We start from the raw sequence: 13473 nt of genomic DNA on the forward strand, positions 1-13473 counted from the left end.
TGTTCTGTTTTTTTTTTCGCGCGTCCTGTCGCTTTTTTTTTGAATTCATTCTTTATGGTCAACTTTTCGCTATCACGTCCTTAAGAGCTGCCGCCATTACACGATTTATCTAGCTAATAAATACACGAAAAATATATTCTTTTTTTCCCCGTTCCCCTTTCTATGTTCTCGACCATTCAATTACAGGGCCGGCGTAATTATAGTGAAAGATTGTTTCTCGCTGCGCACCATCCTCCACACTATTCTTATTGCTAGGATTAAAAACAAAGTTCCACATGTGTTCTCTCTACTAAGGCTTCCCAGCAGACTATTTTACATATTTTATTAGGCACGTGTGTATCTCTCGTTCGTGTCTGGTTTTTTTTCTTGTTTCTGTATTTTTCCTATTAGGTCCTTTCCTGTTACTTTCCTATTAGGTCCATTAGGATTTTTTTATGTCAACTCACCTTCGTATCCATTGACCGTTGAATTTCGTTAAAAACTTCTCCCAAAAAACATAAAAACACTTATCTTCGGGGAGAAGTGTGCATTTTGAGATAGTTTGGCCATCCATTCAACCTGTGTTAAAAAAAAGTACCTTTTTTTTCTTCTTTGCCATATGCTATTTGTCTCTTTATAATACTATATCATTAGTTCGTTTTCCCCTTTTTAAATGCTTTGCCTAGTTTACTGCTATACCTTAAATGATTAAAACACGTTTTTCAACGCCCTTACATAAGTCAATGCTAATGTTTATTTTTTGATGTTTTGATTTTGTTTACAAAAGAGTCTTCCTTTTTCGCCAGTTCTTTCCAGTACGGATACTATGTTCCTTGTTTAAAATCCATCCCTTCCCGTTAATTTAGTTCACCACCTATTTCACATCTTTAATTACTTTCCCATCCGTTTGTCGTAGGTCCTTAATGTAAATAACGATAAAGAAATAAAAAAAATGAAAATTTCGCGTTTCTTAGAATAGATCGCGTGATTATTACGTTACATAGTAAGAGACCAAACACATTTTATTCTCTCACCGTCTCACATTCAACATCTTTCTTGCACCCTCTGTCTCTCTCTCTCTTTGTGGCTCGTTTGGAATTATTATTTGTCCGAACGCCCACGAAAAAGGGCAATCATATCGATCATGTCGTCCCTGGCACGGACGCGCTTCCCAACTCCTAGGACATGTATGCTGCTGCTGTTGCTGGCCGGCTGGAAATGTAACACCGACCGACCCGGAATGAAGCATGCATGGACAAAGTTATGAGTCATCGCGGCCACAGCGCAGTACAAACGACTGCCCACGTTCAACACGACGTGTGTTCGTGTGTCTTCGTTCAGTCTTTTTAGGAAGGGCTAGCGCAGTTTCTTATTGCACGACCAGCCACAACAGACACGAAAGGAGGTCGAGGGTAGGAAGGTAGATGGAAGGAATAAAGTGTCACAAATAATGGTGGGTTGGCTGGATAAGAGCAGAGACACGTCCAAACATACATCAGTTGTTATAAATGTCGTTGAATCGATAACTTTTTCGTTAGGTAGATGGGCTGAAGTTTTTTGATTACATTAAAAAAAACTGTAATCGGGCGTTCTTTTTGTACAAGAAATGAATAAGTCAAATTTAACCTAGCTGACTCACGGTAATCTCCCCAATACCAATCTAACAAGCGCTGAACAATGGATCGACACCCGAGGCAGCAAAACCTGTAAATCCGCCAGGAAAACGCAAAAGGCAGGACTGTCGAACTATTAGATATTTTTGTTTTAACTCGCGTTGCGCTTGCACCGGATTTTGTCAAATAGATTTTGGATAACTTTATCATTCACTTTTAATAAATAAATTCCTTCGAAACTACCAACCACCATTCCCCCGGCGCAACCTGACTTTCGTTTCCATGTCCTCTTGTGCCATCTTGAGCTAAACAAAATATATCAAGAGAAAAAAAACTCACAATTTGAAGAGTGATCCTCCTCAAATGGCAGTGGAGCAAAAGATAATTAATTACCTTTTCGAATGACTTCTGCAAATTTTAAATCGAACGATTCTCCGTTGCTAGCTTTTCGAGAAGATGTTTAAAGTGAAATGATCTTAACAAACTATTTCGTCTATTTTCCATGGAGGCCCGTGTGTATATGTGTTCTGTATGTGTCGTGTATGTGTGGTGACTTCGAGCATTTGTCCAGTGTTACTGAACGATAGATCACAAAGTGGTCATTCCTCTCTTGTCTTATCGCTAGGTTTGTTTAGAGGACGACAACGGGAACAACATCCATAATCTTCGCTGTGACCTTTGCTTGGCGTTCCTTGCTGTTTCTCTTCCCTTTTTTTTTGTTTATCACACACACTTAGATTGACTCGAAAGTGCCGTTTATGTTCAGCGTTCTTCATATCCTCCAGCCCTCCTCGTCGTCGACGTTCGAGTCCGTGTCGGACGGTTCCTCGCCGTACATGTCGGCCAGCTTGCGGAACCGTGGGCCAAAGTTCGACAGGTAGTTGAACTTCAGGTCACCCTCGTCCGTGCACGAGGCCAGACTGGAAAGCGAGCCCGTACTGTTGCCGTCGCCCTCGTACGCGTAGTGTCGCACATCGTCGATCGGGTACGCGTCAGCATCCTTGTCGCACGCGTCCTTCTTGTCGGTGAGGAACGCACCGATGTCGGGCACCTCGGTGTTTGCTTCCTTCTGGCGCAGCTCGCTGCCGTACGGTTTGTCGACGTAGATCGGGGGTGCCTGCAGCACGGTCAGGTCGTACTCGGCGTCCCGCTCGCCACCACCCTCCTCCTCGTAGTTGATGATCGTCTCGCGGATGTCGTCCATGTCCTTCTCGTGCCAGCCGTCCTGGTGCTTCTTGTGCACGACGACCGCCAGCAGCAGGACCAGCAGCACCACGATGCAGGCGATGATCGCGATCAGGAAGTACGAATCGATGCCGAACGAAACGGCCACCGCAACCGACCGCTGACAACCCGGGTCGTGGTTCTTCGCCAGGCTCGGCATGCCCAGGTTGTACGTATGCTCGTTGATGGTGAGATTGCGCAGGCACCCGCTGTAGCCTTTGTCCTGGGGGACGTACGTCCAGTTGAACAGCGACCCGAGATACTCCAGGTTGACGGCCGCTCCACCGAGCTGTAGCGGGGCGTTCACGTTCAGGAACCGGTTCGGACCCTTCGGCGCGTCCAGGCTCATGCACGTCGACAGTTTGCAGTTGTCCACGATCATTTCAACCGTTTGGGGCTGCAGCACGATTTCGACAGTGAACGGTTTATTCTGCGGGAACCGATGCCGGTGTTCGATGCGGATCGTTCCGCTGCCGTAGTCGAGCAGTAGCACCGGTAAGCCCTTGACCAGCTCCAGCGCGAGGAAATCTTGCACCGAAAGGCGTGGATTGTAGTTCATCGGGCCGATGTACATCACCAGGCCGTCCTCCTGAGTCGGCGACAGTTCCAGGCTGATGCGCGTCATATTGCACGGACTGATCGGTGGGTAAAGTGCGTACCCGCTACCGTGAAACCCGATGCCCAGCATCTCACAGTGTGGCCCCTCGAAACCATCCACACAGGAGCACCGGTCGTTCACCAAATAGCCCCCATTTAAGCACGTCATCGGAGGCGGTACTTGGCAAACGCACTCCGCCTGCACGAACGCGTTCACACCCACGAACGAGCTGGTGTTGGTGTAGACCGCAATCGGTACGTTCGACTTGTAGAGTGTGTTCTTGCAGGACAGCTCGCAGTTGCGTCCCTCCTCGATGCACTCGTCGATGCCCACCATCAGAATCGAATGGCCAACGTCTTCCTCGAGTTGACGCAATCGGTAACCCAGTTGTCCGTTCAGCCTTTCCGGTTCGTAGTACGGACTGCTGTGCGCCGAAAACCGGACATCCAGGAACGTTCCATTGGCGGTGTCACGCTTGAGCACCGTAAACACGTCCACATTTTCCCGACTGATGTTGAACATGTTGGCAATGTTCGCCTGTAGTCGATCCTTTGGAGAGCTGCTCACCCCCGGTGTGCGGGTTACAAACTCCTCCGCCGTCACGTTGTAGAAGCGCACGGAACCGCTCCGATCGACCGCTTCCTCCGGGATTTCCTTCACCGTCACCGTCACCGTGGAGGACACGTTGTGACGTGCAAAGTATCGCGACTGTTCGATCACGCGGAACTGCAGCTCGTACTCGCCACCGCGCGTCCCCTGCAGCATCGTGATCATACCCGTGTCCCGGTTGAGATCGAAATAATCGTGTGGTCCAACCGTTTCCTCCCACAGGAACGTCTTGTCCGGCAGGTCCCAGTCATCCTCGTCCTCCACATACACCCGACCGATTTCCGTGTTCGGCGATTCGCCCTTATAGTTGTACACGAAGATGCGGCTCGAGCCCGGCCGCATTTCGTTGTCGTTCTCATCGCCAATCACCAGCAGCAGAATGCTGACGTCGGTCATCTGCTCTTCGCCCGAGTCCCGGATACGAATCGGCACCTGGTACTGCTTCTGCTCCTCGCGATCAAACTCGACACGTGCGTACAATTCATCGCCCTGTACCTCGAACCGCTCGAGAATCTCGTGCGGTGCGTTCGAATCGATGCTGTAGAAAAATGGAGGCCCATTCTGTGCCTCATCCACGTCCTCCGCCGTCAGCTTCACGATCAACCCGGGCGGCTGGTTTTCACCCCACACGACCGGCATCGGATTCGAAAGCCGGGGCGCATTATCGTTGATATCCTCCAGGATGATGTTCACCGTGGCCGGCGTCTTCTTGCCCGCACCATCCTCGTCCGTCGCGGTGATGATGAACTGCCAGCTCTTGAAGCCCTGCGGTGGATCGCGATCGAGCGCCTTGCGCAACCGCAGGCATCCGTTGTCGTCGATCTCGAGCAGGTCCTCCTGCTCCTTGACGAACGAAAACTTGATGTGCTGCGGCTCGTCCTGGCTCTCGATGTCCGGATCGTACGCCTTGATGTTCATGATGCAGCCGGGCGGGATCGTTTCCTCCTGAATCGTTACGTTGCGCAGGTCGATGAAGCGCGGCGGATTGTCGTTCACGTTCTCGATCCGGATCGACACCGTCGCATTGTCCTGGAAGATGCCATCGTCCGCCTGCACGATCAGCATGTACTCGCGGATCGTCTCGTAGTCCAGCCGACTGTTGACCGAAATGCGGCCCGTGTTCTCGTCAATCTTGAACGCATCACCCACGTTGCCCGAGATGATGCTGTACGTGATGAGGGACGCCGTGTCCTGGTCGATCGCCGTCACCTCGATTACCACCGTGTTGATGTTGGCGTCCTCCGGTACGTTCTCCGCCACAAAGTGTTCCTTCACGAACTTTGGCTCGTGGTCGTTCTTGTCCGAGATCTTGATAATGAACAGCTGCGAGATGCTGTTCGGTTTTCCATTGCGGTACAGCGCCGACGGTGAGTTGTCCTCCGCGATCACTTTCAGGTGGTACGAATCCTGCGCCTCACGATCGAACTCCACCATCGAGGTTATGTTGCCCGTTCGGCTGTCGATTTTGAAAAACGGCTGACTCTCGTCGTCGAATCGGTACGAGACAATGTTGTTCGCCGGGGTCCCGTCCAGATCGTACGCGCGCACCTGCATCACCGGTGTGCCGGCCGGTTCGTCCTCCGGAATCGTTCCTGACGTAACCTCCGTGAACACCGGGATGATGTCGTTCTCGTCCAGGACCTTGATCTTGAGCACCGTCTCCGCAACGAGCTCGTGCGAATTGCGTACGCTCACCGTCAGCGTGTACTCCGTCACCGTTTCGTAGTCGAGCGTTTTGCCCAACTTGATCGAGGCCGTATTGTTGTTCTGCTCTAGCAGGAACGTATTCTTCAGGTTAGTCTGTTCCGCTCGGCCCTGGATCAACTCGAAGATTACCTCCGGTTTCTCAGGGATGTTCGATACCGCCTCGAACTCTGCCAGCGACTCGGTGTAGTTCTTAAACGTCTCGTTCAGCACGATCGGTGTCATCTGGATTTTGGTGAAGTACGGCGGTAGTTTGTTCGATTCCACAACGCGCACCTTCACGTCCACCTCCGCGTCCTGCACTGCCTCACCCTGCGGGTCCACGTTGAATGCACGGACCCGGATCGAGTAGAACTGTCCGGGACTTCGATCGATCGGCTTCGTCAGCGTCAGCACGCCGTTGTTCTCGTTGATCTTGAAGTAGCTGCTGTCCGGATTTTGCTGTACGATCTCGTACTTGATGATGCTGTTGTCTCCATCGTCCATATCCGTCGCCGAGATCGTCGCTACGCGCAGGTTCGCCTTCGAGTCCTTCGTCACTGACTCCTCATAGCGCACCTTGTCGAAAACGGGCGGATTGTCGTTGATGTCGAGGATCGTCACCTTGAACGTACACACGTCATCCAGCCGGGGTCGGCCGTTGTCCGTCGCACGCACCGTTATGTAGATCTCCTTCTCGCGGATCGGTTCGTCCCGATCGAAGATGTGGGCCGTCGTGATCTCGCCGGTGTTCTTATCGATTCGAAAACGTGCCCGCTCGCCTGGTGTCGTCACGAAGCTGTACTCGATCGTCTGCCGCCGGTCGGGATCGGTTGCGGTCACGCGGAGTACCGGCGTACCGACTGGTTGCTCTTCCTTCAGCATCGGTTTGTAGCCATCACACTCGACGAAGCTCGGTTTGCGGTTGTCTCGCAGAATGCCCGGCGATGAGTACGCCGACTCCCGGGACGCTCCACCACTGTTCGCTCCTCCGTTGCCGTATTCGTTCCCGTTGAGTGCGTTGTCCGATTCGTAGAGTGTGCTGAAGGGACTTCGTTTACTTCGTCGGCCACCTAACAATAGTTCCCGCTGGTAGTCGTACAGGTGACCTACGGTGTGCCTCGCTGACCGATGCACCTGCATCACCGGTGTGCCGGCCGGTTCGTCCTCCGGAATCGTTCCCGACGTAACCTCCGTGAACACCGGGATGATGTCGTTCTCATCCAGCACCTTGATCTTGAGCACCGTCTCCGCGACGAGTTCGTGCGAATTGCGTACGCTCACCGTCAGCGTGTACTCCGTCACCGTTTCGTAGTCGAGCGTTTTGCCCAACTTGATCGAGGCCGTATTATTCTTCTGCTCTAGCAGGAACGTATTCTTCAGGTTAGTCTGCTCCGCTCGGCCCTGGATCAGCTCGAAGATTACCTCCGGTTTCTCGGGGATGTTCGATACCGCCTCGAACTCTGCCAGCGACTCGGTGTAGTTCTTAAACGTCTCGTTCAGCACGATCGGTGTCATCTGGACTTTGGTAAAGTACGGCGGTAGTTTGTTCGATTCCACAACGCGCACCTTCACGTCCACCTCCGCGTCCTGCATCGCCTCACCCTGCGGGTCCACGTTGAATGCACGGACCCGGATCGAGTAGAACTGTCCGGGACTTCGATCGATCGGCTTCGTCAGCGTCAGCACGCCGTTGTTCTCGTTGATCTTGAAGTAGCTGCTGTCCGGATTTTGCTGCACGATCTCGTACTTGATGATGCTGTTGTCTCCATCGTCTATGTCCGTCGCTAAGATCGTCGCTACGCGCAGGTTCGCCTTCGAGTCCTTTGACATTGACTTCTCGTAGCGCACTTTGTCGAAAACGGGCGGATTGTCGTTGATGTCGAGGATCGTCACCTTGAACGTACACACGTCATCCAGCCGGGGTCGGCCGTTGTCCGTCACACGCACCGTTATGTAGATCTCCTTCTCGCGGATCGGTTCATCCCGATCGAAGATGTGGGCCGTCGTGATCTCGCCGGTGTTCTTATCGATTCGAAAACGTGCCCGCTCGCCCGGTGTCGTCACGAAGCTGTACTCGATCGTCTGTCGCCGGTCGGGATCGGTTGCGGTCACGCGGAGTACCGGCGTGCCAACTGGCTGCTCTTCCTTCAGCATCGGTTTGTAGCCATCACACTCGACGAAGCTCGGTTTGCGGTTGTCTCGCAGAATGCCCGGCGATGAGTACGCCGACTCCCGGGACGCTCCACCACTGTTCGCACCACCGTTGCCGTATTCGTTCCCATTGAGTGCGTTGTTCGATTCGTAGAGTGTGCTGAAGGGACTTCGTTTACTTCGTCGGCCACCGAACAACAGTTCCCGCTGGTAGTCGTACAGGTGACTTACGGTTTGCCTCGCTAACCGATGATCGTCTGCAATGTGGTGCGATGTTCTGATTTCACTGCTACTATCACTACTACTGCTTCTACTACTGTTCTCCACAGCGGACGATGCGACTAATGCCAGCACCGACAGGGCGGCTGCCAGCGTCGTCACCAGGCGTGACATCCTCGTGGCAGGTTTGCGCATGATCTGATCGGTTCGGTCCTTCGACGGCTCCCTCGAGGAGCACGTCGATGTTGCACGGGTCGAAAAATCTTCTCCTTCGCTACTTCTTATCCTTTAACGCGTACCAAACGCAACAAGGTGAGGCCGCGATGTAAATTCTACTATATTGCTTGCGTTTATGTCCCGCTGTTCGATGATCCTACTGATGGCGAAATTTTATTACTCGCCATAAAAACCTCAACAATACAGACCGGCTTTTCTCGTCCGTTCTCGGTTGATTTTGTCCAGGGTATGAACGTTCCTCTCGCTACTTTAATTTGACAAGCAACAAGCTGGACATCGTACGCCGTGTGTGTAGGTAAAATTTGCTGCACCGGTACCTGATGGGTCGAGCTCGATGCAACCATTAGAATAGGGCACAATACACACACACACACAACGGGCAGACGCTCTTCTTCTGCCGTTTGAACACGATAAGCCCTTCGATAAGTGTGTTACCTAGCCGTAGATAGGGCTGGCTGACGGATGAATGATGGTTGATAATGTACCACCGTCGCCGTCGTAGTCGTCGTCGTAGTCGTACCGGATCGATCGAACTCACCGCTCTATGTTGTAAATGAAAAGCGATCCGGGATGATGGCTGGCTTATCTTTTGGCCACCACACTATCACAGCACCTTATGCGTGCACTGCTGTTTTTTCCGGTTTACCGTGCGTTCACTACACGTTGCTGGGGTTGATACATCTGCAAATAGATAACGGACGGTTGAAAGTGTTAGATTTGCTTACCACACACAACCACCATCGCGAGGCTAGCCCCCGGCAATCTTCCCACCAACCAACTTGCCCTTCCGTTTTTGATTCGGCATGAAATCGAGTTAACCGAGTCGCTTTCGCCAGCAGAAGAAGCAGAGGCTTTCGCAGCCCGCGTCTATGCGGTCCGGTTGTTTCGCGGCGTCGGTCAGAGCTATCCTGACAAGTGGATGACAATCGAGAGCTCAATAAATATAGCCCCTTCCAGAGAGCTTCTATCTATCTGATCGCATTACCTACGCAGAAAGCAATCTCGGTCGGTGCCCGTTGACACAGGGATCCTCAGTTTAACGGTTGAGAGGAGTGCTTTGCTGATAAGAAATGTTTCCGAGAACCGTAAATAGCAGAGTTAGGACAAAACGCTCGATAGCGCGATGCAGTTGCCACTCAATTAACCGCAGAGGAAACTTTCTGATTGAAATCTTACACAGTAAATCTGTTTCGATTAAAATTCTCGAACACATCTTCTCTATAGGCAAAATTAATATCAAAATATTACATGTGATCCACATTGTTTTTTTAAACCTTCGTTATTTTATTCAGTCATTAAATATATTTTGAAGGAAGCACCATTTAGGCCTTTGGGTAAATCCCCAATAGTACCATACTAATGTTTTCAACGCGTCAGTAAAATAGCTGTTCAAAGTGTGTAAACATCCATCTATTCTAAGAAAACTCTTCATCTAACCGATGCACTCGTGCAATCTTATCTCATCGGCACATCTTATTAGAAACTAATTAAAAAGGTTAGCATTCTCTTATCGGCTGAATTAATTTTTCTGAAATCTCATAATCGGTTATTTATTAATCCCTTTTATGACGATCGTCCTAGCAACCTCGGGCGCTATTTATGACGCTGTACTGGGACGTTGAAACGGCGCCATCAAACACGGCGTGGGAAGCATCTATAAAGAAATTCTACCGACAAACATTATCGAGCTGCTGCCGCCGATCATGTACCCGATCGGTGCCGATTGCCTGCCGAGAGTCTTTGGCCTTGACGGGATGATGTTTCAATAAGATTTCTGCCGGCAAAAGTTCAATCCGTGGCGCACGTCTTATGTGTACAGTTAAGTTGTCATTCGGAGGGATAATTTACGGTCGCGATAATCAAGTAACCGCCCCAGATTGCATTTATTTAGTGCATATAAATTGCAGCACCGTTCCCAATCGTTCGTTAATCCGTGTGCACGGTAATGAGATGCGACGCATGTATTGAAAAAAAAAACGCATAAAGTTTGCATTCTCAAGTCGACAAAGGCTGATGCAGTGAAAATGAAAGATACTAAAACACCTTTCGGGTCATGAAACCGACTGTTTATCCTCACCCATCTTATTTAAAGTGGGGATGCAACAGCATCGTTAAACGGGGAGATTTTATGGACTTTTGCATATAAACAAAGAATCAATTCGAACCACAGAGGAAACCGACTCGGCCGACCGCCAGTTAACTATATCGTAAGAGTGTGCCAGCGTGTTTAGAGTTTACGATCTTCCACCGATCTGTAGCAGCGAACAACGTAAACATACACATATGCACTCATTTTTTTAATCAAAGTAAGCCCTGTGGGCCCACAAGGATTTTTTAATTAAATAATCAACAGATTGCCTTGGCTTACCCTCGATTCTAGCGAGAGTTAAACGACCAAATTGGAACAAGATTCTCATATCCTCAATCCGTTTTTTTTTATCAAAGCATATTTGTTGAGTTACTACTTTTATTTTATCATGCAATGTACTTAATATATGATTCAATGCACACACAAATATTCGACAGTCAGAAATTATTTTAATAACTGTGATTCAGTTTTGCTTCAAAAAGTATGCTTTGATTTTTTATGATGAATCAGGTACTACAGGCAAGGTATTTGACCGTCTTTAACGGGGCGGATCATGGTCTTGTCAACATCCTGCTGGCATTGAACCGTGGAAAGCGACGAGAAGGAAGGAAGTCTGGTTGTGGATAACGGATGGCCGAACGACGAAGAAAAGCACACTCAAATTGTTGTGTAAATATCAAACTTCCCTTTTCCCTGCTTCGCCTCCCCACATATAAGCTCCTAACGCCCGGTAGATTCTTACCTTTTTCTTTTCAAGACCACTGGCGTCAAACGAACCGGATCGTTGCCCGGATGCGCTAATGGACCTCCACTTTTTTGGTCGCGACACGTTGGCTTTCGGTAGATTGAAAAGTCAATCCGTGGCCAGTTGCACTTGATCTGCTCCGGTTTAAATCGGGCTACGGGAATATGTGTGTGACAACTTCCGGCCTTTCCGGAGCGCGACACAAAATATAGGTTGACGCTGAGGCGTTGCTTAAGATTCCACTCGTTCTACGCGCCGCGGACGTGACCGGAGGTGTGTGGCTGTATGGGCCATGTAGGCCTTTTCTCGCACCGAACCAGTTCGCCAGAACTGGAAATGTGTGTTTCGGAACGCCGGAAGTGAGGCACTGTGTTGGTGCTCGAGTGGATTGTAACGTTGTGCTTTCTTCACCAAACGTAAATCACACTCAAGTGGCACTTTGGCAATTTTTCACTGAGTATCAGAGGTTGCATCCAATCATCTGATGCACTTTATTTGGTTTTTTGTTATGTTTTCACATCAATAAGGCACCACATAAACCGTATGCTGAAATAAAAATAAAAGCACATGAAATTTTGCACCACTTAATAACACAATGATGATCCACTAAACTGAATTTTGTTTTAAATACTAAAAATCTTTAAAACGAAACAAAAATACATAATTAGCAACGGAATAAAAAATAAACAAGTAGACACTTTTTGGGTTCACTGGCCACCGTTTCCTGTATTCCAGTACGTGATTCATGGTACGCGAGCCAGTCAGCGTTATCTTACGGGAAACTAGGCTGGTACACTTCTTTTTTCGGGTAGTACACCTTTTTTGCTCTCAGGCACTCGAATCACTTTGATTGTAAACAACCTTCACTATCAATTGGACTGTTGCAATGCTACGGCGCGGCCTGCCCAGATCACAAGAAAATCACAACCGGACACAAAAAAAATGCTTTAGAAGCTGTGCCACTTAAACTCGACAAGGGCGACCTGGATGTATGTAGAACAGTCGAGTACACACTTTTAAGCCTAGCCGCTCGCGAGCCACAAATACGGAAGGAGAGTCATCGACGGTCCAACAAAGGCTTCCACCTCCGACCACTATTCGATGAACAGCAGAGATTGAAGCCCACTTCGATGTGGGCAGTTGCTGGTAGATCCATAACAGAACGAGTGAAGAAATGGCCAGGCCAAAATGCACTGTTGCGTGTAAACGAGGGCTTAACTAATGCCAAGCTCTCTGCGCAAAGCACCGACGCAGCATCAACAAGAACACCGTCTGCATAGATGCTGCTGCTGTTGTTGCTACTCGCCCGGTAAATACTCTCCTTCCACCTTCACCTCGTGCACTTTTCCTCACTTTCTTTGCGTTACACAAGCACAAAGAAAGATATTTTTCCTCGAAGCTCGAACACCCGGTTTCTCGAGATCGCTGCGCTGCGGCTGCTTCTTTTCCACTACTAATGTTTTGCCTTTCTTATTCTACCTTCTCTGACGCTTTTAAGCATCGTGGCTTCCAACGCCACGGCGAAGGGCACCAGGTTGTTGGACCAGACCAACAACACTACGAACGAGACGGAGAAACGGAAAATGGAAGAAACAACGATAGCCATTCCGCACACACCGGTTGCTTTTGTATTCCGCTTCGGTGTTTTACTTCATTCCAATTCTTCTTCAACGAATCACCGCACAAAACACATTAAAAAAGCTACCCGGTTGATGTGTGTTAGTTACGTTCCGTCGACGGTTAAAGGTGCACAACTACACTACACAGGTATGATGCTCTTCCGTTTTCTTCTCTTCCTCTTCTTCCACACATTCTCCAACAAGCACATAAATTCACTGCTTTCTGGCCGGATTTAATCTTTACATTACCAAGCTTACACGGAATGTAATAATTTCTTATTTCTAAGCTTAAGCAAGTAAAAATCAAAACAGATTATGCATTATCAAACATGCCACACTATCGCTAATCGATGGTAGTAGTCACTGACCTAAGCTGGGAAGCGACCGATACGGTTGACGAACACGTTGACTCGCGAATCCGTTACGAACACGACCGTTTGCGACGGCACTTGAACCACTACTGGCGCAGTAGTTGGATTTTGGATTGCAGCAGGCAAAGCTTTTGAGAGCTTTTGACAGCTTAGGCCCTCGGTTTGAATTCGTTCATACTGCGCAGGGTGAAGCTGAATTTAGCCAAATACATTCTAGCTACACAACGGATTAGCACAGTACAGACATATTTTTGTAGCAAAAAAAAAATTGTTTTTATTGAACTATTCGATTCTACTAGAGTTTTTATTAATATTTCCATTGTGTTAATCGTC

The 13473-nt window shown here is 49.2% G+C and overlaps 1 protein-coding gene across 1 annotated transcript; it reads right to left on the reverse strand.

Moving 5' to 3' along the window:
* Positions 1-308: 308 nt before the first annotated feature.
* LOC131265224 (DE-cadherin) lies at positions 309-8815 on the reverse strand. Its single transcript, XM_058267485.1, has one exon. It carries the CDS (start codon positions 8272-8274, stop codon positions 2365-2367), a length of 5910 nt encoding a protein of 1969 aa, XP_058123468.1. The 5' UTR covers positions 8275-8815; the 3' UTR covers positions 309-2364.
* Positions 8816-13473: the final 4658 nt, after the last annotated feature.

The sequence above is a fragment of the Anopheles coustani genome, chromosome 2 (genome assembly GCF_943734705.1).
Source record: "Anopheles coustani chromosome 2, idAnoCousDA_361_x.2, whole genome shotgun sequence".
NCBI lineage: Eukaryota > Metazoa > Arthropoda > Insecta > Diptera > Culicidae > Anopheles > Anopheles coustani.